At 43.1% G+C, this 24300-nt stretch overlaps 2 protein-coding genes across 2 annotated transcripts; one reads left to right on the top strand and one right to left on the bottom strand.

Moving 5' to 3' along the window:
- The first annotated feature begins 130 nt into the window (after positions 1–130).
- LOC108936778 (protein Shroom3-like) lies at positions 131–17637 on the top strand. The gene is made up of 9 exons (XM_018756342.2): positions 131–148; positions 11130–11945; positions 12135–13372; positions 13840–13889; positions 14105–14635; positions 15076–15633; positions 15818–15932; positions 16226–16498; positions 17111–17637. Exons 2-9 carry the CDS (start codon positions 11201–11203, stop codon positions 17363–17365), a joined length of 3765 nt encoding a protein of 1254 aa, XP_018611858.2. The 5' UTR covers positions 131–148; positions 11130–11200; the 3' UTR covers positions 17366–17637.
- A 3341-nt stretch (positions 17638–20978) lies between these two features.
- sowahab (sosondowah ankyrin repeat domain family member Ab) lies at positions 20979–23166 on the bottom strand. Its single transcript, XM_018756427.1, has one exon. It carries the CDS (start codon positions 23101–23103, stop codon positions 21544–21546), a length of 1560 nt encoding a protein of 519 aa, XP_018611943.1. The 5' UTR covers positions 23104–23166; the 3' UTR covers positions 20979–21543.
- Between the last annotated feature and the right edge of the window lie 1134 nt (positions 23167–24300).

Below are 24300 nucleotides of genomic sequence, written 5' to 3'. Positions count from 1 at the left end.
CGTCAACGCTCATTCCTCAACAGCAGCGTACTGTCAGCGGCCAGCTCCGCCCCCTTCGCTTTCCAGCCCTCTGATTGGTGGAGCGGCAGCTCGGGTGCCTTTGTTGAAGTTTGCCCGTTCAGAGCGCCGGTGAGAGCTGGACGAGCAGGTGGGTCGATTGAACATTATACCACTGTGTAAAATTCAATCTTTTCACCCTTCCGACGTTTCTTTCTACTTAAGCATTTTACTGTCTGTCGCGACTTTGTCAAGGCAGCTGCAAGGACACGCCCCACTGTACATTTGAAAGCAGTTGATTGTATTTGGTAAAAGTTCTTTTAATTATTTGGGCACTTTTTTTAAAAAAAAAAAAATCAATTTCAGTTCTTATGTTTAATCTGTAGTGGAGCTCAAATTCACTTAACAGAAATTTCTTTTCTCGAAAGCAAAGCTCAGATCTATGGAAAATGATATATTGATCTTTAATGATTTAGTTAGAAGGGTTTGATTAAATATACAGAACTTTAATTTCCATTTTTACTCTGTTTGAATAATTTAATTATTTGGTCCTGTATAGAAATGTGAAATTAACACTGCATAGATACATCGTGAGTACATTTGGTATGTGTTCTACACAGACTTAGAATGCACCATTCTCTGCAAATTCTGGTGCTTCTTTAGTGCGCTTTTTATTATTTTAAATTTGATACTGACAGTGTGGAAATGCTATATTATGCATGTAAAATACACCTTTTTACACCATCAACTGAAATTTGGAAGAGTGACTTCATGCATTTCATAGATGCTTTTAATTTGGATCATTACAGGTTTGCAGTGATGTGAATGTTTCTAAAATTATGAAGTCTGGAAGTTAGTTAAGTTATGCATACATAATTTAGATAATTTGCTCTCTATGTCCTGTGGAAGGTAAGATGGTCTCTGTGACGTACCACTGCGGTGTCAGGTGGTGTTGATTCGTCATTTGCTGTCTTTGAGCTTTTCATCTCTGCGAAGTGATTGACTTTTTGGGTTAAACTCCATCTGCTGTTACCTGGAGCAAGAATGTGTGACATTTATTGTCATAAGTGAGATGTTACTTATTTGCAGAAGCTCATTTTCTACTTAAAAAAAATGAATGTTAGTTTTTAAAATGTTGGCATGTCAAAACCTTTTTTTAAATAAAATTATACCCTTATTTTTTGCTTAGTTTATGGTTTTATTCAAAATTCTTTTCCCAATTTTGTTTGGATGAGCTATTTTCTGTAAAATAGTATTTTATAAGTACTATTTACTGTACCCTTATTGTTTGCTGTTTACTATAAATTTAGTATTATTTACAATGCAAAAGAGCCTCTCCTGGGACTTGAACTGTCAACCAGGTGTTTAACCAGTTACTTTTTTCCTCCATTGCATTATTTATCTTGAATCTATCTGTGGATATTCACTAACAACACAATTTCATAAAAATATGCACTGTATTAGTAAATACCTTTACAGAATTTTGCATAATAATGAGGCTCATCAAGTCAATTCTCTAAATTATAACAATTAGTACTAAGTCATATTGTCATTTTGTGACGGTGAGGCAGGTTTCAGCTGGACAGATTCTTTCCTGCTATGTTTCCTCCATGGAAACTCATTTTGCTTTCCTCATATTCAGGTTCACTCAAATGAGTATCTATTTGAATTTGGCAACCAGACTCTTATTATTGCCTCTTTTTACATATACACATAGATTGAGAGTAATCCAGATGTGATAGCAGGTGTAATTGTCATTAATTTTATTTTCCTAGTTCTTCAAATACATCTTTGTTGACTGTTCACAGTGAGGAAGTCAACTTTTGCACAGACTCACCCAAACTCTTTAGCTTGAAATTTACTCCATAAAGTGAAGTCATTTATTTTTGGTAAGGCTGAGTAATCGGGCTGCTTTTCTAGTTTTTGTCTTTTATTTGGGTTTCCAGTTTTGTTCCACTTTTGTGTTAGGGATTGTCCTGTGGCAGATAGTCCTTTTTACATCTGTAGTGTAACTGAAGAGATTAAAAGCAAACGTGCCTTAGAAAAATGCAGCTGCATTAGTCGAAATTAAATTGTTGAGTGTAATTTTTAAGGCTGAGCAGGTCCCAGTCTTCAGTTTGCGTTGTACTGGGTGTGGTATAAGCACATCGGTCAGAATGAGTTTATCTTGGCTGGCACAGTATCATGTACCAACCGAAATGTGCATTAATTTATTAACAAATATTGTAATTCATTGAATAACATTTTTTAATGGGGTCACTTTTCTGCGAATGCAGATAGTTTAAAAAAAAAAAAAAAAAAAAAGATTATGCATCTCTATGCTGTCTCAAGGGGGGCACAGTGGTGCAGCGGGTTGGACCGGGTCCTGCTCTCTGGCAGGTCTGTGGTTTGAGTCCCGCTTGGGGTGCCTTGCGACAGACTGGCGTCCCATCCTGGGTGTGTCCCCTCCCCCTCCAGCCTTACGCCCTGTGTTGCCGGGTTTGGCTCCGGCTCCCCGTGACCCCGTATGGGACAAGCGGTTCAGTGTGTGTATGCTGCCCTAATGGGAAGTGCAGTGGCACAATGGGTAGTGCTGGTGCCTTGCAACTTCTGGGCTGTGGTTTCTAAGTGGGCTCAGTCTGTATGGAGTTTGCATGTTCTCCCTGTGCTCATGTGGGTTCCTTCTGGGTGTTCTGGATTCTTCCAGACGTGTTTCGGGTAAATTGGTAACTCTGTTTCCCTTTGCATGTATATGAGTGATTGTGGGTGTGAGTGAATGAGTGCATGTGATTGGCCTGCAATGGACTGGTGTCCCATCCAGGATGTCCCCTGTCTTGCAACCTTTGCTGCCAGGGCAGGCTCCAGATCACTGCTACCTCGAACTGGACAAGTCGTTATTAATAAAGAATTGACCAACATATCCATCCTATCATATATACAGTTATTTAGCAGAATTGTGTAAGGCTACGTTGTGTCAAAATAAAAGAAAGCCCTGTCAACTTGAACTTTAGGCTGAATCACATTCAAGCTTGTCTTGGAGATACTGCATATCTTTGTGGATGGGTGAAAGATGTATTAAGAGGATTAATTTCTCTCTCACTGACTTCCTGAAGCAAATGTTTGCTGATAACTTCCCCTCATCCCACAGCAAAGTGAAGCTTGGCTTGAGGGAGCCACTCTGTGTTTGACGTTTGCCCTTGTGACACTAGTGATCTCGCACTGTAGCGCAATCATCCATCTAGATGTGTTTGATTCTTACTAAGACTACACTGGAATTATTGTAGGATCAGATTGACAGTTCATTAGATGTGCCAGAAAGAGAGTTAAAACAGTCAGACTTTGGCTGTTTGATATTTGTGTTTTCATGTCGGTGGCCAGTGGGTTGGACTGGGTCCTGCTCTCCGGTGGGTCTGGGGTTCGAGTCCCGCTTGGGGTGCCTTGCGATGGACTGGTGTCCCGTCCTGGGCGTGTCCCCTCCAGCCTTGCGCCCTGTGTTGCCGGGTTAGGCTCCGCATCGCGACCCTTTTAGGACAAGCGGGACAGAAGATGGATGGATGGATGTTATTGCATTGGTTTTGTAAATAATTACTACTAGACCCCCTTTATATCATTGCCATTGTAGAAAATGATTATTCACACTGGAGAGAAGGTCCTGGGGCAGTGAGTAATGTAGTGCTTAGAGCTTGCAATCTGAAGGTCTGAGGTTTGAATCCTGTCCTTGTTCACAATACTTACCCTGAATTGATACTGTAAGAATATCCTGTGGTATAAATGGCTAATTTGCGAAGGCCAAGAGTAATAGTTGTCAATTTAAAAACTTTTTTTTTCCCCTCTGTCTCGCACACACTTTTTACACACATGCATACACCCAGACTTGTGATTATCACTAAAGCACTTCTTTCACTAATCCCTAAATCCCTACTGCAGTGCTATCATGGCACTCGGAGGCTCTGGAGCTGACCTGCATTGTAATATTTAAAATTCTTGCCAGTGTAAATTTCTCTTAAACTCTTGCATCTCATCTTCTTCCTCCAAGTGCCTCCAGTGACGCATAAGCAACTGCTCCCGTTGCATGAGTGCAGTCATTTCAATGCCAACAGCACCTTGCACAGTGGAATGCAGCGCTGACCCTGCTGCTGTTTGTTGTAAAGGGTGCTAAAGTCCACATTCCATAGGGGCGGCTCAACTACTCCATCAGCAGCAAATACAAAGGCCTCCTTCTGCCACTCCGCCAAGGCGTGGGGGACAAACAACCCCCCTCTTTCTCACCAGTGTCTTAGACCAAATGTTGCTTAGGCCAACGGTGATAAATTTCCTAATTCAGTGGAATAAATATGGTAGAAGAATGAGGGGGGTCTGTAGTTTTTAAGGACTTGTTTTTGGATCATCAAGCAGAGCCGTTCTCTTGCCACACTGCTATATGACTCTTCAATTATTTGGTCATAGCTTAGGGTTGTGTGTTTTTTTTTTTTTTTTTTTTAAAAAATTCTTTGCATCATAAGCATAAGGAGAGGCAGGGAAAACATTTCAGTCATATGTGTGTGTATGATTGTTCAATACTACTGCTAATACAGCTGTACACCAGCATGTGCCCATTCCAGTTACGAGAATTTGATTGTACAAGGAGCTTCATTTCGAATCTCTGCTTCGGCTTACGAGACATTTCTTCACATTTACGAGGCCGGTTCTGGCTCTTGTCCGCCTCTGGAGAGCGGAACAGTTCAGGATATTTATATTTACATTTATTCATTTAGCAGATTGTCCAAATCTCCAGATTCTCTTTTCTCCAAAACCATGCACAGTGATTGTCATATAGTTTCTAGCTGACATCTTTAGCGTGTTTTCACGTTGGATACACTGCACCAAGCTCCTTACAGTCATTCAAACATCTGTACAGCAGAGCAGTGCAACACACCAATTAAGAGCCACCCACTTGCCTGAAACACATCTGGATCGTGGTGGAAACTCAAGTGGTCATGGGGAGAACATGCAAAGTGCACGCAGACTGAGCGGGAGTCGAACCCACATCGTGTCGCACGGCCCAAACATGTAATACTCGATGGGAAGTTGATTTGAAGGTTGGGTTTCAACAGATGAGGGGGAAGTGTTTTGGGAGGAGATGTAATCCTGTCCTGAACACCAGCCCTAGGTGTGCAGTTGACACAATATACACCAGTCACCTGGTTGGACTGCGGGTGCTTTTCAAACAGGCTTCCTGGTAGGATCTGCAAATACCGCGCATAACTAGTGCTTTGTGTTTAACCAGAGTGCAGAGAGGGCGAGAGGGCAGTTGATGAACAAGGAAAGGTGCTCCGTGACACACGCTCACATTCACTGCTAATGACAACGCAGGACCAGAACATAAACCCCAGGAGAGAACCTAATGTAGTACTCTTGAAAATAACATTCTTGCTTCGGGGGGTGGGAGAAAAAAACACATTAAAAACACGTTTGCTTTGTCATTCAGGATATGGATAGGTATATAACAAACCAGAATGCTGTAATATATCTAAAACTGTTGACTAACAGTATTTTCTCAATAGGTATATTTCAGATATAAAAATGAAATGAGGTGATGTTGATAGAATTTAATGTCCTTGAAACATTTGAAAATTAATCATGTTAAAAACTGGCACAAACAGATTTTCTGTTAGTGTGACATTTTTTTTTTCTGCCACTTGACCATGAAAATATCGATATGCTAAGGAATAAATCTGGCTGTGAGTTTTTTTTACTTTAAGTTTATCAAAGTTCCAATGCAACGTGCACAGTAGGTAATGAAAGAATAGCGGCGATGTTGCCTTTGGGGTGACTTTAGCCGCATGCAAACAAATGAGCTGAATTCTTCTTACTGGTAATTGGTTGAAAAAAAGAGCAGATAAAGGAATTCCTATAAATTCTTGCTTGTCTGTCTTTAAACTCACTTGTCATAAGTACTTCTTTTTATTAACCTTTAATTATCTAATGCCTCTGTGAAAAGGAGCTTATACAGATAATCAACTTCTTCTCTTATTATAAAGCAGGTAAATGTTATTGTATCAGTACATGGTAAGTGTCTATGCAGAAGGGGGGGCTTCACCTTGCTAAGTGACTGCTCTAACCCTTTGCTGTATGTCTCCAACTGACTAGTTGGGTTAAAGGTTTGGCCTCTGATATGGTGTTTGAAAAGCAGCAGGTAGCGCAGTGCTTTAAAGAACCCAGGTTTGAATCCCGCCTGTCGTTGGAGTGATCTTGAGTGAGGTACGTACTGTAAGTGGCTCCACTAATTATTACCTGGCCCTATAAGTCGTTATAAGTCGCTTTTGAGAAAAGTAAAAGCTGAATGAATACGTCAGTTTCTTCATATTTATGAAAACACCAAGTGAATTTTGGAGAAATATTTATTGCAATTGTTGCGTTTGATGTGAGCTCGCAGCACGTACCGAGAAACCAGACTAGCAGCTTACCCGGCTGCAAAGAATCGTTGTCGATCTACAGGATGGCGTAAACATGTTGATTTCCAGTGAACTGTTGGATCTTTCAGTGTACTGAAAACAGTGTAATGTAAAAATAGCTCCTCTTTCATGTGGTTCCCCAGTATTTTGTTGTATGTGGCTAGATGACAGGTGCAGGGGTCATTTCAATCTTAAACATCACAACTGGAACAAAGATATAGAAAGATCTAATAATTCCCAAAAAAGGAAAACACATTTGAAATGGCACTGCCAGATGACTGAAAAACAGGACTGAAAGGAGGTTTCATATGAGAATTACGTGAATGATTAACGGGACGCTTTGCTTATCTACAGAATCTTAATAAATCAGCTTCTTGCCTCTGAATCATTTCTATGAGATGAAGCAAGGTGCTGACGATTTCCATTTGATTCGGTCTCGTGTTTCTCTTAGTTGCAGCTGTTTATTGTTCATTTTAATGAGTTCATCTGTATTCACACTGTCACCGGAGCTGCGAATTCAGGCTAGGGAAAGCCTTCTGTTAATGGTGAAACCCTGTAGACGCGATCCTGCCGCATTTCAGCATTCTGGTGATTGAAAACCGCTTAATTTTAAAAACTTTTAATGTGCTCCAGACCAGGCTTAAAGAAGAAAATGTCTGGCTGACCTTACTGTGGGAGTGAGGCACTTGATGTATGTCGCTAAAAAGGGACCCCTGTGTCGTAAATGGCCTTCCCTACGTGCCTTTGTGAGGGCGGGGGCGAGTGCGTCTGGCCCCGCTGTTTGACGGCACTGTGCCTGCAGCTGCCTCTCCCTCCCGCCAGGAATTGAATCGAATTCCTTTTTTTGTGCAGACAGCATTATAAGCGGAGAAATATGCCTTGTGCGCTTCTCTTTGTACATCTGCTGGACGCGCGTCATAGACAGGCTGTTACAGTCGGGCAGCAGATTCGCTGGGGTCTGCAGGCAAGTTACGCTTGTCCAGTTTTCTCTTGCCTTTCCGTAAGAGTTAGTATCTCAAGTCTTTGTGATGCAATTGGGTTTTTAAGTTAAAATTTAAAAAATTTCTTACTGTAGCTTTAACTGGGGCTCATATACATGGCGCAAAGGTTAGATATTAGCCTGCAGAGCTCTAAAATGGGAATTGTTTCTTTTAAAATTTGTTCAGAGGTGTTGGTAGTTGTCTTCCACTTAAAATGCATGGTCTTGCTTTGCTGAAGTCTGGAAGGAAATGTTGGCACTGATCTCCCGTGTGGTTTTCACGGAGGTTGATGCTTAGTTGTTCTCTCTGTGTCGCTATGGTAACCTTTTTATTTATAAGTGCATCGGGAAGTCACCGGTTAGTTCGATTTCCCACCGATCCAGATGGGGAAAAAGGAAAGGTAGATGAATGTGCTTCGCAAAGCAAAGGAAAGAACGTTCTCATCCCTGGTTCATAAACTGCTGAGAGTCGGCAATAAAGTTTTTTGAGTTTGTTTCTAGGATTTCTGTACAGCGTACATCATGCATTAGCAGCATGTACAGTTTTGGAGATGCGCTGAAAAATGTGTCCTCCAGAGTGGACACTTTTAAAGGTAGATTATATCAGAAATCATCATCACGTGGCCATGTTAAAAAGGCAAAGTCAATTGGAACAGGTGTTCCTGCTTTTATATTTAATTTCTTTGGACATGGAATAGTGGCTGGTCTGGAGCAGAATGTGTCAGCTGTAGATGTGTATTGGACAGTCTGCCTGTTCCACTTCTCTCTCTTGCCTCTTTCTTCTGGCTGTTGGCCTCTGTCGCTTGCATTCCAACCCATCACTTCCACATGAACGGCTGTTTGCTTCGGCAATCTGTTATGAGGACAGGAGCCCCCCGCTGCTGAAATTCACGTGGCGTCCTCTAAATCCCACAGCGTTACGCAAACGCCACTAATGGGGACAGTTTTCCTGTGAATTTGGTGAAATGGTGAAGCCTTTGCTCTTGTACCTTTTCTGTGCTGGAGGACATTCCTGATTTATTTTAACAGAGGATGAAAATTGGTGCAGTATGGCTTTTATGGAACTACTCTGTAATCATACATTTACATTTATTCATTTAGCAGACGCTTTTCTCCAAAGCGACGTACATCTCAGAGAAATACAATTTGTGCATTACATTAGGAGAAAGAGACATAGCTGCAGACATGTGATTCTTAAGTAAATCCAGTTTGTTTCTTTCCACTTTCTGCACTGATTTCTAATCATATTAGAAAGGTGTTTTTTTACTTGAAAATGCCACCACCATTATGTGTTTGATATTCTACGTAATAAAGTGCATTGGCCTTCTTTGGTTTGTTCTTTTCCGGAGGGTGAGTGTGATGTTTGTAGGTCAGATCTGAGGTACCCTTCTGAGGACCTTCGAACAGAAACTAAATTGCCAGCAGCTTGAGTCTCTTTTTTTTTATGTTTGACTTACCTTCACACAGTATATTACGTGGAGAAAGCAGTGTATTATGATACCTACTGTACAGACAAGCTTTGGAATGACCTCTTAACACATCTAAAATATAAAATAAAATAGTAAGTTGAACATTTTTTGTTAGAATCCATCCAAAAATGGTTTTAAATATTTTCCTGTTCTGGGGGGCGCGGTGTCATAGGGGGTTGGACCAGGTCCTGCTCTCTGGTGGGTCTGGGGTTCGAGTCCTGGTTGGGGTGCCTTGCGATGGACTGGCGTCCTGTCCTGGGTGTGTCCCCTCCTTCTCCGGCCTTACGCCCTATGTTGCCAGGTTGGGCTCCGGCTCCCCACAACCCCATATGGGATGAGCGGTTCAGACAGTGTGTGTGTGTGTGTGTGTGTGTGTATTTTCCTGTTCTATTTTGCATTGAAGCTGCTCTTTCTTTTCTCTCAGACTTGATGTAATGCTTGCTAGATTCCTTTATTTGATTGTGCCCCAATGATTAACTCACATAACAAAACATTAAAAGTGTTTTTATGGGTTAACGTTGAATTCCAGCCGTTTTTTTACAATACGTTGGGATACAGGGATAAGGAACAGTAGTGCCGTTTAACTGGAATAAAGGAATTAAAGGAGAAATAGGCTTTGTAAATTGAAATTTTGCTTCTTCCATGGAGTGGTTCTTAATACCCTGTTCGTTTCTCACTTGAACCTTTGTTTCTGCTGAGATCTTCATGAAGTCATCCTAATGGAAAACCAATAGGCACAATTAAAGAAGTAAGACCCCCCCCCCCCCCAAAGAACAGTGGTCTGAAATTAAATTCTGTTCCAAAGGGAGCTTAAAACATGATTTGGAAGGATTTTATGCAATTTTTCTCTGCAGCAACCTCAAGCGTTGTCATTTGGCCTTTATACACTCTTTGCTGTTGTGGGGTATGTACTAATTTGGTATGATCTATAAAAAGTAATATGCAATGTATTCAGTGCATTAAATTACAGGATATTCAGTAGGAAATGTGAAGTGCCTGTTGCACTTGTACTTTTCTGTACTGTTACGTACACCCCCATGAGACGAGCCGTGCCTGAAATTCAACACAGCATAGTGTTTAATGCATACACAACTATGTAGAGGTAACAGCACGTAAAGATTAGCCATGATTATTTTATCTCTCATTTTCCCTGAAATGTTAACAGTACATCCATACCTTGCCTACCATGGATAATTTTGTTCTATGAAAGCACCATGTTTGACGAATTTCCCTCACTAAAGCGTCTACTACTAAATTACAATTATTTCTTATTTTGGAAAAAAAAGATGTCACCTAAATTTAAAATACAGAAATGATTTTATGAATGACAATGGTAACACCAACATATGTTATAATGCGTGCAACTAAAATGATTGAATTCTATTAATTATTTGCCAAATTATTAGAACTGATCCCATGAATTTTGCAGGACAGTATTCATTGTGACCCTCAGTCTGATTCGTAAAGCACAAAAGAAACCTTTCAGTTCCGAGAGTGTAATGATATGCTTGTTATTAATGCAGTTTATATGATTTAAATAAATGAGTAATGCTATTACACATACCCACACACACTGTCTGAAACAGCTCATCCCAAGTGGGGTTGGGGTGAACCGGAGCCTAACCCAGCAACACAGGGCACATGGGCGGAGGGGGAAGGGATACACCCAGGACAGGACACCAGTCCATCGCAAGGCACCCCAAGCAGGACTCGAATCCCAGACCCACCAGAGAGTAGGCACAGGCCAAACCCGCTGCGCCCCTGCACCCCCCTATGCTATTAGAGTTTGTTTTTAAAAATAAATATTAACTCTGCTATTTTAATTGAGAGTTAGGTTTACTGTAATCAACATTGTGATTTGTTCAGACGTAAGTAGTAAGCAGGATTATTATAATTTTGTTGCAACTGAAACAGCGGCCGTGTACTTTACACAGTGAAACACACAATAACCAGCGAATAAAATACCTTCCGTGTGACTTAAAATTACCACGTCTTTGGAGAAATAAGTTGTTGCGCTGAATAATAAGCCTGTTTGAAAAAAGGTGTATATATTTTAAAAAGCAGTTATAGCTATTTTTCATTGTATGGAACCACATCATATGAGGGAAGGTTGCATTACACCTTTCATATGCATTCCAATACCATATACAGCACTGCAATTAAAATTGCCAAATGGTTTTATTTCCTCATAAAAACTACACTGTAGTACGTATGAAAGCTGAATGTTTTACTACAGATAAAACTAATAATGAACTTCTCTTTTTCCATCAGGTTTTAAATGAATGACTATGGTTCTTTTGAGAGCATCCTAAAATAGAGAACCTCCCTGTCTTCAAGTTTCAATGGATTCCTTCAACTTCAGCCTGAAGAGTACAAGTCACCCCTTGAAGTGTCCCATCAGTAGATTAACTCCAGCTATGTCAACAAGCAGCATCGACCAGTTCACTTATGACCGAAGGAAGGGTGATTCTGCTTATAGTTCTTTCTCTGGAGGCTCAAGTGCCCCTGAATACAGCTCTCTGTACTGTCATGATGACATTCCCCCGCACAGCTTACTGTTCACTGAGCACTGGTGCCACTCAGTGGAGGGCGACTCTCTGCCTCAAGAAGGCATTCTAGACCGACATCACTTCAGTTGGGAGCCCCCACCACTTCCCCCTGCTCGTCTAGACAGCTTCATAGCAATAAGGAATTTGGAGAACTCCAAAGCCAGTCAGGATACGGGAGATCTACGAGTGGAAACGCTGCATCCTAGATCTGACCCAGTCCGTGGACATAGGGCAGCACCATTTGATCTGACTGCTCCGAAGGACCACGCCAGCTTTTCAGATGTACGGTATAAGGGCCCTAAGCATAGGACTCCAGCTGTCAATAACAGCAATATCCAACAAAGAGGACAATATTTCTTTGTGACAGGTGTGAGTAAGTCTCCTCAGGCCAATCTCAGAGACAGCTATTTGGATAGTGTAGAAAGCGATGCAGAAGTTCCAAGGTTAACCACAGGGGACCTTAATAGTGTTCAGCAGTGGTGCGAAAATGTTCATGGTGACCAGCAGGTTTATATCCAGAGTCAAGGTTTAACCAAGAGTAACCAAGATGGAGAGAATTACTGTCAAAACACACATGGTTCTCCTTGCACCTCAAGCCACGGTTGCAACCTTTTCAACAGATTTCTGCAGAATACAAAAGCAATGACTCACTGTGGCAGTTTAAGGCATCATAACAGTTGCCATCACATTTTTTACCTTGGTCCAGAAGATGAATCCCCTCTTTTAGACTCCAGGAGAAAAAGGATGACATCTTCTCTGCAAAATCTAGACAAGACAAATGTCTGCAGCAATGCTGACTGTGGAATGGCAGTGAGCAGACAGCCCTTAGGAAATACGGATACTGACAAAATAAACAGAGAAACCGTTCAAATGATGCGTCGCGTCAGAGGAGAAAGCATGGGGTCACTTACGTGCATATCTAAAAATGAGAATGGGGCCATGGTTAATAACAAGGAAATGAGGCCAAATGAAGTCTCAGATTCCAGACTACGCTGCGATTCCTGCAGCAGCTGCATGATTCAGCTGAATGAACTCCCACTAGACGGTATCCAGGAAGTAGGATACACAAATATGAATTTGGGCAGTTTGTTGAATGATTCTGCCAAGAAGAACCTGATGGGTGCACAGTCCAATGTCGTAATGGACAATGCCTCCAAGAAGACAGATCCGCAGCCCTCATTCCCCCTAAGGCTGGTGCAAGAGCCCAAAGGGATGCCTTCTGCAGTCAGCTTTGTCTCCCTTTCACAGGATCCCACACGTAGACCGGAAAACCCAGAGTGTCCAAGACTTGATTTACAGGGAAAGGAGAACTTCCCACAGCCTCAGGTAGCCCGGATTGGGGCCAGAAGGAGATTGACTTCAGAACAAAAGAAATTATGTTATTCCGATCCAGAGAAGCTACACCAAATAGAGGACACACCTACTTATAGGCTGTATGGTAGCACAGACAGCTGCAAGGAAGATTTGCTATGCAAAGATGATTTGAGCCAACGGGGACTTGTTGCCACCAGACGGAAGATATTTGAGACCAAGGGCCGTGCCCTATCAGCCTCCTGCCTTTCCCAAACCTCGCTGAAGCAGCTCCAGCACAAGGCCGTCCAGGCATACATGGAGCGCAAGATGGACCAAAAACCTACAGAAGCCCAGCAGACCGGCGTCCAGACTCCCAGCAAGAGACACTCCATGGCAGGAAAGGTGTCGGAATGTAACTGTGACTCTGTCTGCAGACAGGTAGCACCTAGGAAGAAGCTGACCAGGCCCCTCTCAGCAAGTCGCCTTCTGGATAATTCCAGCAGATCAAGTGACTATCCTGATCTCAGCCTCACCATCTCCAGTGAATGTTGCTGCTGCAGGGAGATGCCTCGCTCAGTTGAGAAATCTGCTTCTACAGAGAACCTTCTGAAGCAGACAAAGCCCCAACATTTCAGTCAGACACGTTCAGCTTCTACTCCACATGCCTTTCAGGTATATTTCATAGTCCATTCATATAGTTAAGCATTAACTGTATTCATATAGTTAAGCATTTTGAACAAAAAAGTTCTAATTACTGAACAAGTAATTGCATGCGGGGGCGCGGTGGCACAGCAGGCTTGACTGGGTCCTGCTCTCTGGTGGGTCTGGGGTTCGAGTCCTGCTTGGGGCGCCTTGAGGCGGACTGGCATCCCGCCCTGGGTGTGTCCCCTCCCCCTCCAGCCTTTTGCCCTGTGTTGCCGGGTTAGGCTCTGGTTTGCCACGACCCCGCTCGGGACGAGTGGTTTCAGTCTGTACGTGTGTGTGATTGCATGCATTGATAAAAATACCATGTATGCCAAAATTGAAATCCTTTATTTTTCTTATCTGAACCAACCTTAACCTTTTCAACTTGTGTTTTTAATTTTTCTTATCTTTTTCTGTGAGAAGTCATAATAAATGCTTTGTGTGTTTACCGCCAGAGTGGAAATGCCCCCAGTGACTCTTTACCTGTCTGTAATGAGATGCTTAGGTGAGTGTCATTCAGTACATACGTGGTACAGTCAAATAGTTGTAAGAATGGCCGCTGTGTGACACTGCCGTGAGGAAAGCCATCAGCACGTGCATGCTTAGCAGCGTCACGTCAGCCAGCTGTAGAACTCACTGGTCGTTCCTCTTATATGGTTGCTGTGAGATGAATGCAAAATGGCCAGCTTTTAAAAGCCTTGCTTTTTCTGTTTCTGACAGTTCTCAGAAGAAAGTCGAGGGTAGGTCTTCGGTGCTTAATACTCGGACTGGCTCAGGGCCGGAGAGCCGCCGTGGTTGGGCTTTCTTGGAGGAGCCAGAGGTTCAACATTTTGGAGAGCCATTGGCTTGCTTTAGGAGTTTGGAGAAGCCTGAACAGCCTAGCAGCAGGCTTGCCGCACATGCCAGAGAGAAGAGGAGCATCTCCTTTTTTTCTGAGCGGGAGCAGAACTGGCGGACGCTCATGCGCAGGAAACAGTTCTTTAAGCAAGAGTCGGCCCCACAGCTTCGCGTTCGAGAGGAGCTTGGAGGGGACGGCAGCCGTGACAGAGCACACAGCAAGGCCCAAGCCATCCCCGAAGGGGCACAGCTGTCTTCTACAGGAGGGTCCCTCTCACACTCGATTCCCTCACTCAGCGATACTGATAGCCCTCTGTCCCCTCCAGTACACGCTCAGGAATCAGCCAGACGAGTTCTGGACAGGGCCAAGTCTGCGTACCTGCCCAGTCCGTCCAAGAGCAGGAGCAGTCCCAGGTACAGTAATACCACGTAACACCTGTTTAAATTGTAGTTTATAAAATGCCTGTACAAGCATCAGCAGGTCATTATTGGGTTTAATTTGGCTTGACTGCATGCTTTGTATCAAATGTGTTTTGCTGAGGAAGTGTTACGGTGTAATATCTAAGTATGGGTCACTTGTGACTGATGTCAATCTCTCTTGGCATCCTGAAAAATAACCCTCAGCAGCTGGACTGATTTGGGCTGTTGTTTTTTTGTATTTTACTGTATATGCTAATGATTTTGAGCATTTTTTTAAATGTTTGAGGTTGTTCTAAATTTCATTCAAATTGCCCTTATTGTCATTTTGACCACACAAACATTGTTTCGTATATCTGTATTCTGGACTTCTGCATTTGCGAAATGGTGCATTTTCAGTTATTTTGCAGAGTTTAAGCAAATCGTTGTTCTTCCAGAGTAAAGGCTGCTCCTCCTGTGCAGCCCTTGCCAGTGGAGCAATCGGTGGATGATCCGGAGGAGATATTTGGCTCATTCCAGGAGGTGTTTCTAAATCGAGCGATGCCAGTAGAAACTGACTCATGGCTCATCAACCTGGAAGCAGGAAAGAGTGATGACAGGGATTGTTCTCCACATCAAGGAAACAATCATCCTGAAGAGGCTTTGAATCTACCAGCTGAGCCTCAGACAGCCCACAGCTGTCCTCAGTCTAAAAAGGAGACCATCCAAAGCCGAAGATGGATGAAGGAGGAAGAGGAAGAAGGGGTTTCAGTGGACGAACCTGAGCCTGCAGCCAGCTCCACAGCTAGAACCAAACCCACCTGTCACTGGGAGGATTTGGTAGAGGCAGTGGTTGCAGAGGATCCATCCCTAGCCCCCTTACTCTTCCCAGCTGGCAACCGGAACACTGCTATGAAGCTGATGGAGCAGCTGCTTTCAGAGGACACATTGTTGATGGAGGACCATTACAGGAGGAAGGAAGCCCAAAATTCCAAAAGAACGCTGACTGAGGACAGGTAATTTGGTCATCACCTGAGGATAATTTTCTAAGCAGATGGTCAGTGGAGCAGAACAAGAAATGGGCACTGTTGTGTAAAACCCACAGCTCATCGGTAGGAGCAAGAGTATCTTCACTGTGTACATGTTGGTATTTGTGACTGTAGGATGTTATAAAATTGTCAGTCTCTACTTGGTGTGTAGGTCTGGAATGGACAGCTTGGACATAAATGCTTTCTCTAATGGTGCTTGCCCAACCTGTGAGGACCAAACAAAAGAAACAGACCAGATACGGAGAAGTGATCTCACAGAGAAGAAGGTAAGTAACTGCACTGGATTGCCTCCTGAAGCATTTCAATATATACATTGTCAATAGAAATTTGAAATATTGGTTGCTGAAAATTTTTCCTGATAACCTTTGCATCCCATCTCATCTTTTATGGTGGGGGATGCTAATGCACTTTAGTGGAGGGGGAAAAAAAAACAGTACTGTCATGCCAGTTGAACAAAGGAAATGCCTACACTACCTGTCATGTACCACTACTTTGGTGCAACCTTTGAATCTAGGAGACAGTGCTGAGGCCCTGCATTTAAGAACTCTTTGCCTCTCAGAAGCTTTTGGTGGCCTGCATTGAGCAGCGTCTTCAAGAGCTGGAGAAGCAGCGGGGGGCCCTCCGGGAGGAGGCGCGGGCGAACCGGGAGCGGGCGGACACCATAGCCGCCTTGGTTCAAGAGAAGTGTCTGCCTGCAGAGTTTGAGCGCTACAGTCAGTTTGTCGGAGACCTGGAGCGAGTAGTCAGTCTGCTGCTCTGCCTCTCTGCCCGTCTTGCCCGGGTGGAGAATGCACTGAGCAGCGTGGACCAGCACACAGATGCAGAGGAGAAGGTGAGTCAACCAAAGACCTCAATGCCCTTCAACAAGCATTCTTTTCATGACTTGTCTTGGACATCTTTATCATGCAGCTGATATAGTGAATAATCTGTCAAGTAGAAACATGAGATAAGGTGTTAGAGCAGGTACTTAGATGTTTCACAGTTCCTAGGCTGTGGTTTTGCTTCTGGGGTTTGGATGTGGTTCTGTCTGTGCAGAGGTTGCATGTGTGCATCTGTTGGAATGGGTTTCCTCCCACAGTCCAAAGATGTGCTGAAGGCAGAGGTAGACCACATGAGTGGTTGTAACAAGCTGACTTGAACTCCTTGGCATTTACCCTACCACACGAGTAAAACGAAGGTTTAATTTCTGGTTCTTGAATAGTACTAAGGTGCTGCCCTCTTCTGGTAACCTGCCATACCAAGTGGACCGAATAACACTGAGTGCTCAGACTTGCGTAGATTTACACCTTTGTGTCAGTGATATTTTTCTCTCCAGAGCTGAAGACAAATTTTCTTTAAACCTGTTTGGGCCTGACTGAATTCCATTGTGCATGACAGATGGATCTAGAAATGTTTAGTCATGCCCCACTTTTGTTCTCCTCCTACTCCACCTCCTCCTGAGCAGGAATCCCTGGACAGCCGCCACCGCCTGCTGTGCAAACAGAGGGATGACGCCAAAGACCTGCGTGACAACCTGGGCAAGAGGGAGCAGGTGGTCTCCTCCATTCTGGCCCGGTACCTGACGGCCGAGCAGCTGCAGGAGTACCGCCGTTTCGTGCAGACCACCGCCTCCCTGCTCATCCTGCAGAAGGACCTGGATGAGAGGCAGCGCTTGGGCGAGGAGCAGCTGCAGTCGCTACGCAGCAGCCTCCCGCTGTAAGCATCTGGGCCACGACTCAGCTGTAAAACGTCGCTGTTTTTTGATTCTTTTCTTGGATATCATCAAAGATAACCGCTCAACTTTGTTGATGTTGCTTTCCATTTGTCAGCTGTCATCCATAGATTCTCACCTAAATGATTTCACGACAGAGAATCTGTTGTTAAATATTAATAAGCTTTACAAATCCATTATTTTACTAATGTCTTATCAGGTGGGAGCTCCTGCTTTCACTGTATTTGTGAAAATAAGGTTATTTTAGTTTAGTTTTTATACTCCGCTTTCTTAACTACAGAAGTGTCATTGAAAAGTCACTTTCAGGCTGTAAAAAATCAAATCCTCCTTACGTGACAAAATGGATATTCCAAATCTCTGAAATACTTACGTTTGTGATGTTCATAAACTGTTCAAGGGCTTAAATAAAAAAAAAAATGTTGAATTTTTTGCAATAACTTGTGTTCTGTCATTTTGTTGTAACAAGCAGAATTTGTTTTTGTTTATTGTAGGGTGACTGTTCATTTACTTATTTACTTTAGCAGTTATCGAGCTTCAGAAAGTGAAACATACGTTGAAAATTCCTTTTGAAAGGCATGCGCACCGCGCAGCGAAAGTGTTTGGATCTAAAAAAAGCCTAAACAATGTTCTCGGAACGTCTGCAATCATGTTCAGCCGGTTCCTTCCTTGACTTCGTTGGCTCTCAGGCGGGAAGCACAATAGCTGTCATAGTGAAAAGAGCATCACCATGAAGCGTAGTAAAATGAAATGGATCGATGATTTCCTGATTACTCTTTCCTTATAATTTAGCTAATTCCTTTGAGCAAGTTGACTTAGTGTTAGTTTTGTATATTGTGCTACTATATTATTGTAATTGCTGTATGCAATTATTTACACATTTATATCTCTGGTTAATTTATACAGATGCAATTCAGGGTAAGTACCTTGCTCAAGGGTACTACAGCAGCACAGCTGGGGGTGGGCATTTCCCCCTCCTCAAGCTTTCATAATCTGATTAACAGAAGGGCTGTCACTCTTCCTCCGGTTATAACGGTCTAGAACCAGGAGCAGGGATTTAAACCTGGGTCCTTTGCTTGCAGGGTAATGGTTCTAAGCACTGCAGTACCTGCTGCCTTTAATAGGTAACTTCTGTCTTTTCATTCTCATTTTTCATTCATTCAGTCATGTCAACCTACAACTTCTTTAAATGACCATGAAAATACATCAGTATCACCTTTTTCAAAGATCTGTACGGTTTATACCAGAATGTAACTGTGCACAATTGAGTTTCCAGGATGAATCTTTGCTCATCACATTTTGAAATGTTGAGCACTTGTCTGCTCTATGAGTTTGTCAGAGATAATGAAGATTTATTGTTACTGTCTCAGTCTGGAGTGCAGAAAAACACAATGTGTCTGTGTGGGTTTCCTCTGGCTGCTCTGGTTTCCTCCCACAGTCTTTAGACATGCTGTTCAGGTTCACCTATAGTGTGTGAGTGACAGAGAGAGTGTGTTTCCCTGGTCCATGGATGAGTGACCCAGTGTAAGTAGTGTATCTAGCAGTGTAAGTCACCCTGGTGAATAAGGTATGTGGACTGATAACACTATGTAGAGTTCATTGGAAGTCGCTTTGGAGAAAAGCGTCTGCTAAATAAATAAAGGTAAATTACATTTCTACAACCTTGCAGTGTGAACAAATGTAATAAATATTGATTTGAACATACAAGCAAGTCACCGTACTTTACACAAACCCATTCTTGCCATTTTCTTTTTAATATAAGTTTGTTTTTATTCTCAGAAAAGACAAAAAAAAAAAAAAAAAAAACAATTTTGATGTCTATTTAATCACCCTACGCAAGCAAAAGAGCTAGTTTTTCCTGGATGTTTTACTACGTTTCATAACATTAGCACTCTATAGAACAACGAAACTCAAAGGTGTTTAAATAGAGAACGGGGTCTTTCTACACTTATTTTTCCCTGCCACAGAAAGCTTTCTTTATAAGAAACATATTCTTTTACCTTCTCCCAATGTTAAATTCACTATGCAGACATTAGACGAAGGACATTAGTTTGGAGATTTCATGCATGTGCAAGGTGACGGTTTCGGTGCTCTCGGACCCTCTGACCTGGTTTCGTTGGACTGTGCGGTGTTTAAAGAGGCCGCCGCTCTTCCAGGGAGTTTGTTCACGAACACAAGGGTACCATTGTGTGTCTCAGCATCACTCACGTGGTTCAGCCTGCTTAGGCATCACATACTGGATGGTATTTGAGGCAACAGAAGGGCCTGTGAAATCCGCCCTTCCTCACTGCCAGCTCAGCACCACCCCAGCTGTAACCATCCTGCGCTAATGTTGGCACAGCCTCGTGTGTGTCATCATAACATGAGCGTTGGCACGTGGTTTTTGTTGTCTTTATCCAAAGCCTTTCACTGGACCTTCACCTCGCAGATGGGTGACAATGGAAACACCCCTTGCCTGGGGACAAATTTTTCAATCTGGGTACCGACATCATAAAAGACCCTCAGCCAAAACTTCACTCGCTGGTGTAACATTGTTTTTTTTTCCCCTCTTGAGTCACTTATAACTGCTTCATTGCCACTACGTGAGGGCATCGAGACAAAGCAAATATATGCTTCTGAATCGTTTTCCAAACTGGATCAAAGCAATTATTTGTATTAACTCCAGAAAACTGTAAAGATTTCACACTTACAACTATTGTTCTTTTAGCCTGAGCAATAATATCAGCTGTGGGTAGTGGCTCTACACCTGTTTTTGAGTTCGTTAAGGGTGCAGCTAGTCTGTCTCACGAATGCAATCGTAAATATTATCTGCAGCACATGCTGAAAAAAAGTCCACATGGAAAGCACAGCCAGAACCTCAAAATGAGACTGAAGGCTACTATTGCTCTTTTATCAGCAGTTTATAATGGTGAGACACTGTCCACTTCAACTGCACCCCTTTCAGTCAAAAATCCAGTGAAGAATGTTTACGGTCCAAAATCATTTATTATAAATTTAGCTGTCCCCCCAAAGACACCGAAAAAAAGAAATTCCAGCATGATAATATTGTACATGACTCCACACCGCATGCATACAATCGAGATGTAAGAAGCACGAACACACTCACCAGGTACATTTGCAAACTGGTCATTTGTAAGAATAGAGAAAACACTATTACAGTTCTGAACGGTCCACACAACACACACACACACCATCTGAACCGCTTGTCTCACACGGGGTTGCAGGAAGCCGGAGCCAAACCCGGCAACGCAGGGCGTAAGGCTGGAGGGGGAGGGGACACACCCAGGATGGGATGCCAGTCCGTCACAAGGCACCCCCGGCGGGACTTTAACCCCAGACCCACCGGAGAGCAGGACCCGGTCCAACCCACTGCGCCCCCCACCCACACAACACATCCTTTTTGTATATTATAGCTGGGACGGGATCAGGCCAACCCATGTTCCACCGTAACAACTACCCTTAAGATGATTTTAATAAGTTAAATGGCTGTGAAACACAAGCATAACTAAGTGCAGTAAAAGAAGCAGCATTAATTTTGAATATGACTATTTTCATGTCAAAACATATTTGCTGGGATTAAATAAATCACAGTGTAATATGAGTCCTCTTTTTCTTAATTTTTATGGATAAATACACCTCCTGAGATTATGCAAAGAAATTACGATTTAGAACAGATAGAGAATAAAACCACAAACAATAAACTTTTTAAAACACTGTTCTGTGCAGAACACATGTAAGGTACATCAACAGGTCTTATTCTGGATTTCCAGTGTCTGATCTTTTCCACAGAACATCGACCAACACATATCAAGTTAAGACACGTAGAAAAAAATGGTAAGCACAAAGAAGGCGAGCAAAGAAAAACATCTGCAACAGACGGGTCCTTTGGCAATATTTGAGACAGCAAAGCGGGTTGTTGTGAATAACATTAGAAACATACTGCAATTATGGCCCATAAATTCAAACACATTCACATTCAATATGTGAAAATAAAATCCTGCATAATCAGTCTAATTGAAATAACTACATTTAAATCAGGAAATAACTAACAACGCATTCATTGTTGAAATTAAAATGACTGTCTTATATGGTTCTGTATGTAACAAAGGGACACAGCGATCATTTTTTTAATACAGTAAACAGCCTGCAAGTGCAGCTTCTTGCTGTGATTAAAAGAACACATCTGACACAGGTCTGATACGCCTTACAGCACTCTCTTCCTCCATGTCTTCAGTCAGCGAATACAGTCCGGTCAGTGATTTGTGCTTCCTTCTGTGTCCCCCATGTGGCTGGAACAGCCGACTCAATGTGTTAAAGCCCTTGGGGAGCTCTGGAAGCAAATCCTCTTCCAGCTTTTCTTTAAATGTGCCCTGATGTGGGATCACCGGTCCTCCGAGCAACTGTCTCAGGTCTGGCGATGCCTCAACGGGCAAATAGTGATAGGGCTTCTTGCCACTGTTATCTCTTACATGAACATTGGCTGCAAAGTCCTGCACGAGCAACATCATCACAGACTTCTGGTTGTGTATCGCAGCAATGTGTAAAGGTGTGTAGCCACCATAGGATTTTGTGTTAACGTCAACCTTTATGCCTCCTCGCTTGGCTATCTCAATGATTTTGCACACCATGTCATTGTTGCCACTTTTGGCAGCCCAGTGCAGAGCCGTGAACCCTGACATGAAGTCCTTCTTTTTAGCCAGGAGGGAATCTTGCAGAACAAGACCGTGGACTTGACTCCAGTGTCCTGCTGCTGACCTCACCAACCACTCATGCTCCGCTGGCTCTAGTGGGATGGTGTCTGGGAACTTGAGCTCCTCGCCGGGTTTTGTGGTTTTGAAGGCTCTCCGTAGCTGTGGAGAGCTTGATCCTGCAATGCCCTCCAACTGCCTCCTTTTGGTCCTGGGAGATCTTTCAATGTCATGGTTTGTGGTGTCTTTGCTTAAATCATTGTTCTTGGGAAGGGAGTCTACAACTTCAATCTTGATCTCTGGCAGTGGAAATCGTAGTGGCAATGCACAGGGCTTCTGGGTTGTCTTCTGTATTTCTGCCTTGGGCATCATGGGTTGCAGTTTCTCCTGTTTTATGTGCAACTGACCACTCTGCATCTCCAACTGAGATTTTACCGCCGCGAGGGGAAACGCAGGTCTTGTCTTTCCAGTTCTCTCTTCTCCAGAAGGACTGCAGTCCTGGGCTACTGAAGGCTCCTCCCGAGTGTATTTTGGCAACCTATCCTCCTTGTGAGTCTGTGCATTCTTAGGGGTAAGATCTCCAGCCCTGTCGGTTTGCAGCGGGAAACCAGTGGCTGTATTTCTTGAAGAAATGTTCGAACTATCGCTCTTTACTGACGGGGCAGGCAGGTGATGATCAATATCAGGCTTTAAGGTCTTACCTTTTTCATGTCCTCTACCTTCCAAGTCATAGCCAGGTGAGCACAGACTCTCCGGAGCCTCAGCATTTTTCTTCTGCTCCCTCTGCTGGGCACGTGAATCCACTTTCCCTGAGATTAAGTGCTCGTACTTTTTCTTAATAACAACATACTTGGCACCCTCAATGTCCTTCACAACGGCCACGTTGTTCACAAATGTCTTGAAAAGTTCTCTGTTCTGCTTCCTTTTGGCGGGATCGTCGCAGTTGATGCGCTCTTTAAATGAGTTCAGGAGCTCGGAATTCTTCGCGCGTCCACCGCGATCCAGCAAGAAGTTCAAGACATGTTCCTGAGTGAAAGCCATCGTGTCCGCGCGTGTCAAAAACACGGAGGGCAAAAGGAATCGCTCAGATGTGACTGGTCTTCTTCTAGTCTCCTCCTGGGTGTATTCGTCGGCTCGTTTTTTTGCCGATCGGGTCCGTGGAGACGTGCGGTCGATGTGCGCGCAGTACCTGCGGTTTCCGGGACGAGGGCTCGGCTGCGAGCGCAGCACCGACCGACCGCGCGTGGTGGGAAGAGGGAGCGCCGAGGGGAGGGACGCACGGAGATCCCGGACAATCGCTTTGCGCTGACAGTCTGTACTCTACTCAGTAATAATATCACAGGAGCCGATGGATGAAAGAACATCATTTTAAAGCTCTAATAAATAATCACCCCCCCCCCCCCCCAAAAAAAAAAAAAAACATGCTAGGAAGAAGACGACGTGTTTATGGAAGTACAACTGACACCTGCATCAACTCAGACGTATTATGTCTCTCGTACAAGTTCCCTAAAATTTTGAAAAGGTCGGTGTCACGCGCAACACAGTGTAAAAATGCCTTTTTTATGTTCCCAACCAAGAGCACAGAACTCACACTTTAAACATCGGGTCAACCTTCACCTTGTTATTGATAAAAAAGCCGACTTATTTCATTACATGCACGTTTCTCAAAGCGACGCGCACCTCACAGAGAAATAAAATGAGTGCATTATTATTAACATGATTATTTGTAGTACATCAACCGAAGCGTAAAGTGTGTTGTAGAACAAGCTGCTATAAATGAACAATTCACCTTAACCTGCAATGGATATTAGAGATATGTTTTATTCTCTTGTATAAACAGTAAAATTACACTTTAAAATATAACTTTTTTTTAATTTATCGTATGCTTTGAAGAATCGGAATTTCCACACTTTCCGTCTGTATATCTTCGGATACTCGGTGACATTTCAATACATTTTAAATACCTTCAGTGTGAAAATTGTAATAGATTTTGCTCCGAGTTTAATTTTGAGATGTCCTTGATTTCATTTTGACTGAAACTGATGTACTTTCACCATTGTCTGCCATGCAAATTGACGTTAGTAATATTTGTAAATACATTTACACTTGGCAAACTTCAGTACAAGACACGTAAATTACTGGTCATAACCTTCGGGTATGATCTGGAAAAGTAAAAGATATCTCAAATTCCAACAATTAGACGTATGTCTTCGGTAAATCACAGCGGGGGTTACAACT

The sequence above is a fragment of the Scleropages formosus genome, chromosome 13 (assembly GCF_900964775.1).
Source record: "Scleropages formosus chromosome 13, fSclFor1.1, whole genome shotgun sequence".
Classification (NCBI taxonomy): domain Eukaryota; kingdom Metazoa; phylum Chordata; class Actinopteri; order Osteoglossiformes; family Osteoglossidae; genus Scleropages; species Scleropages formosus.
This window is presented reverse-complemented; position numbering and strand designations above follow the sequence as displayed.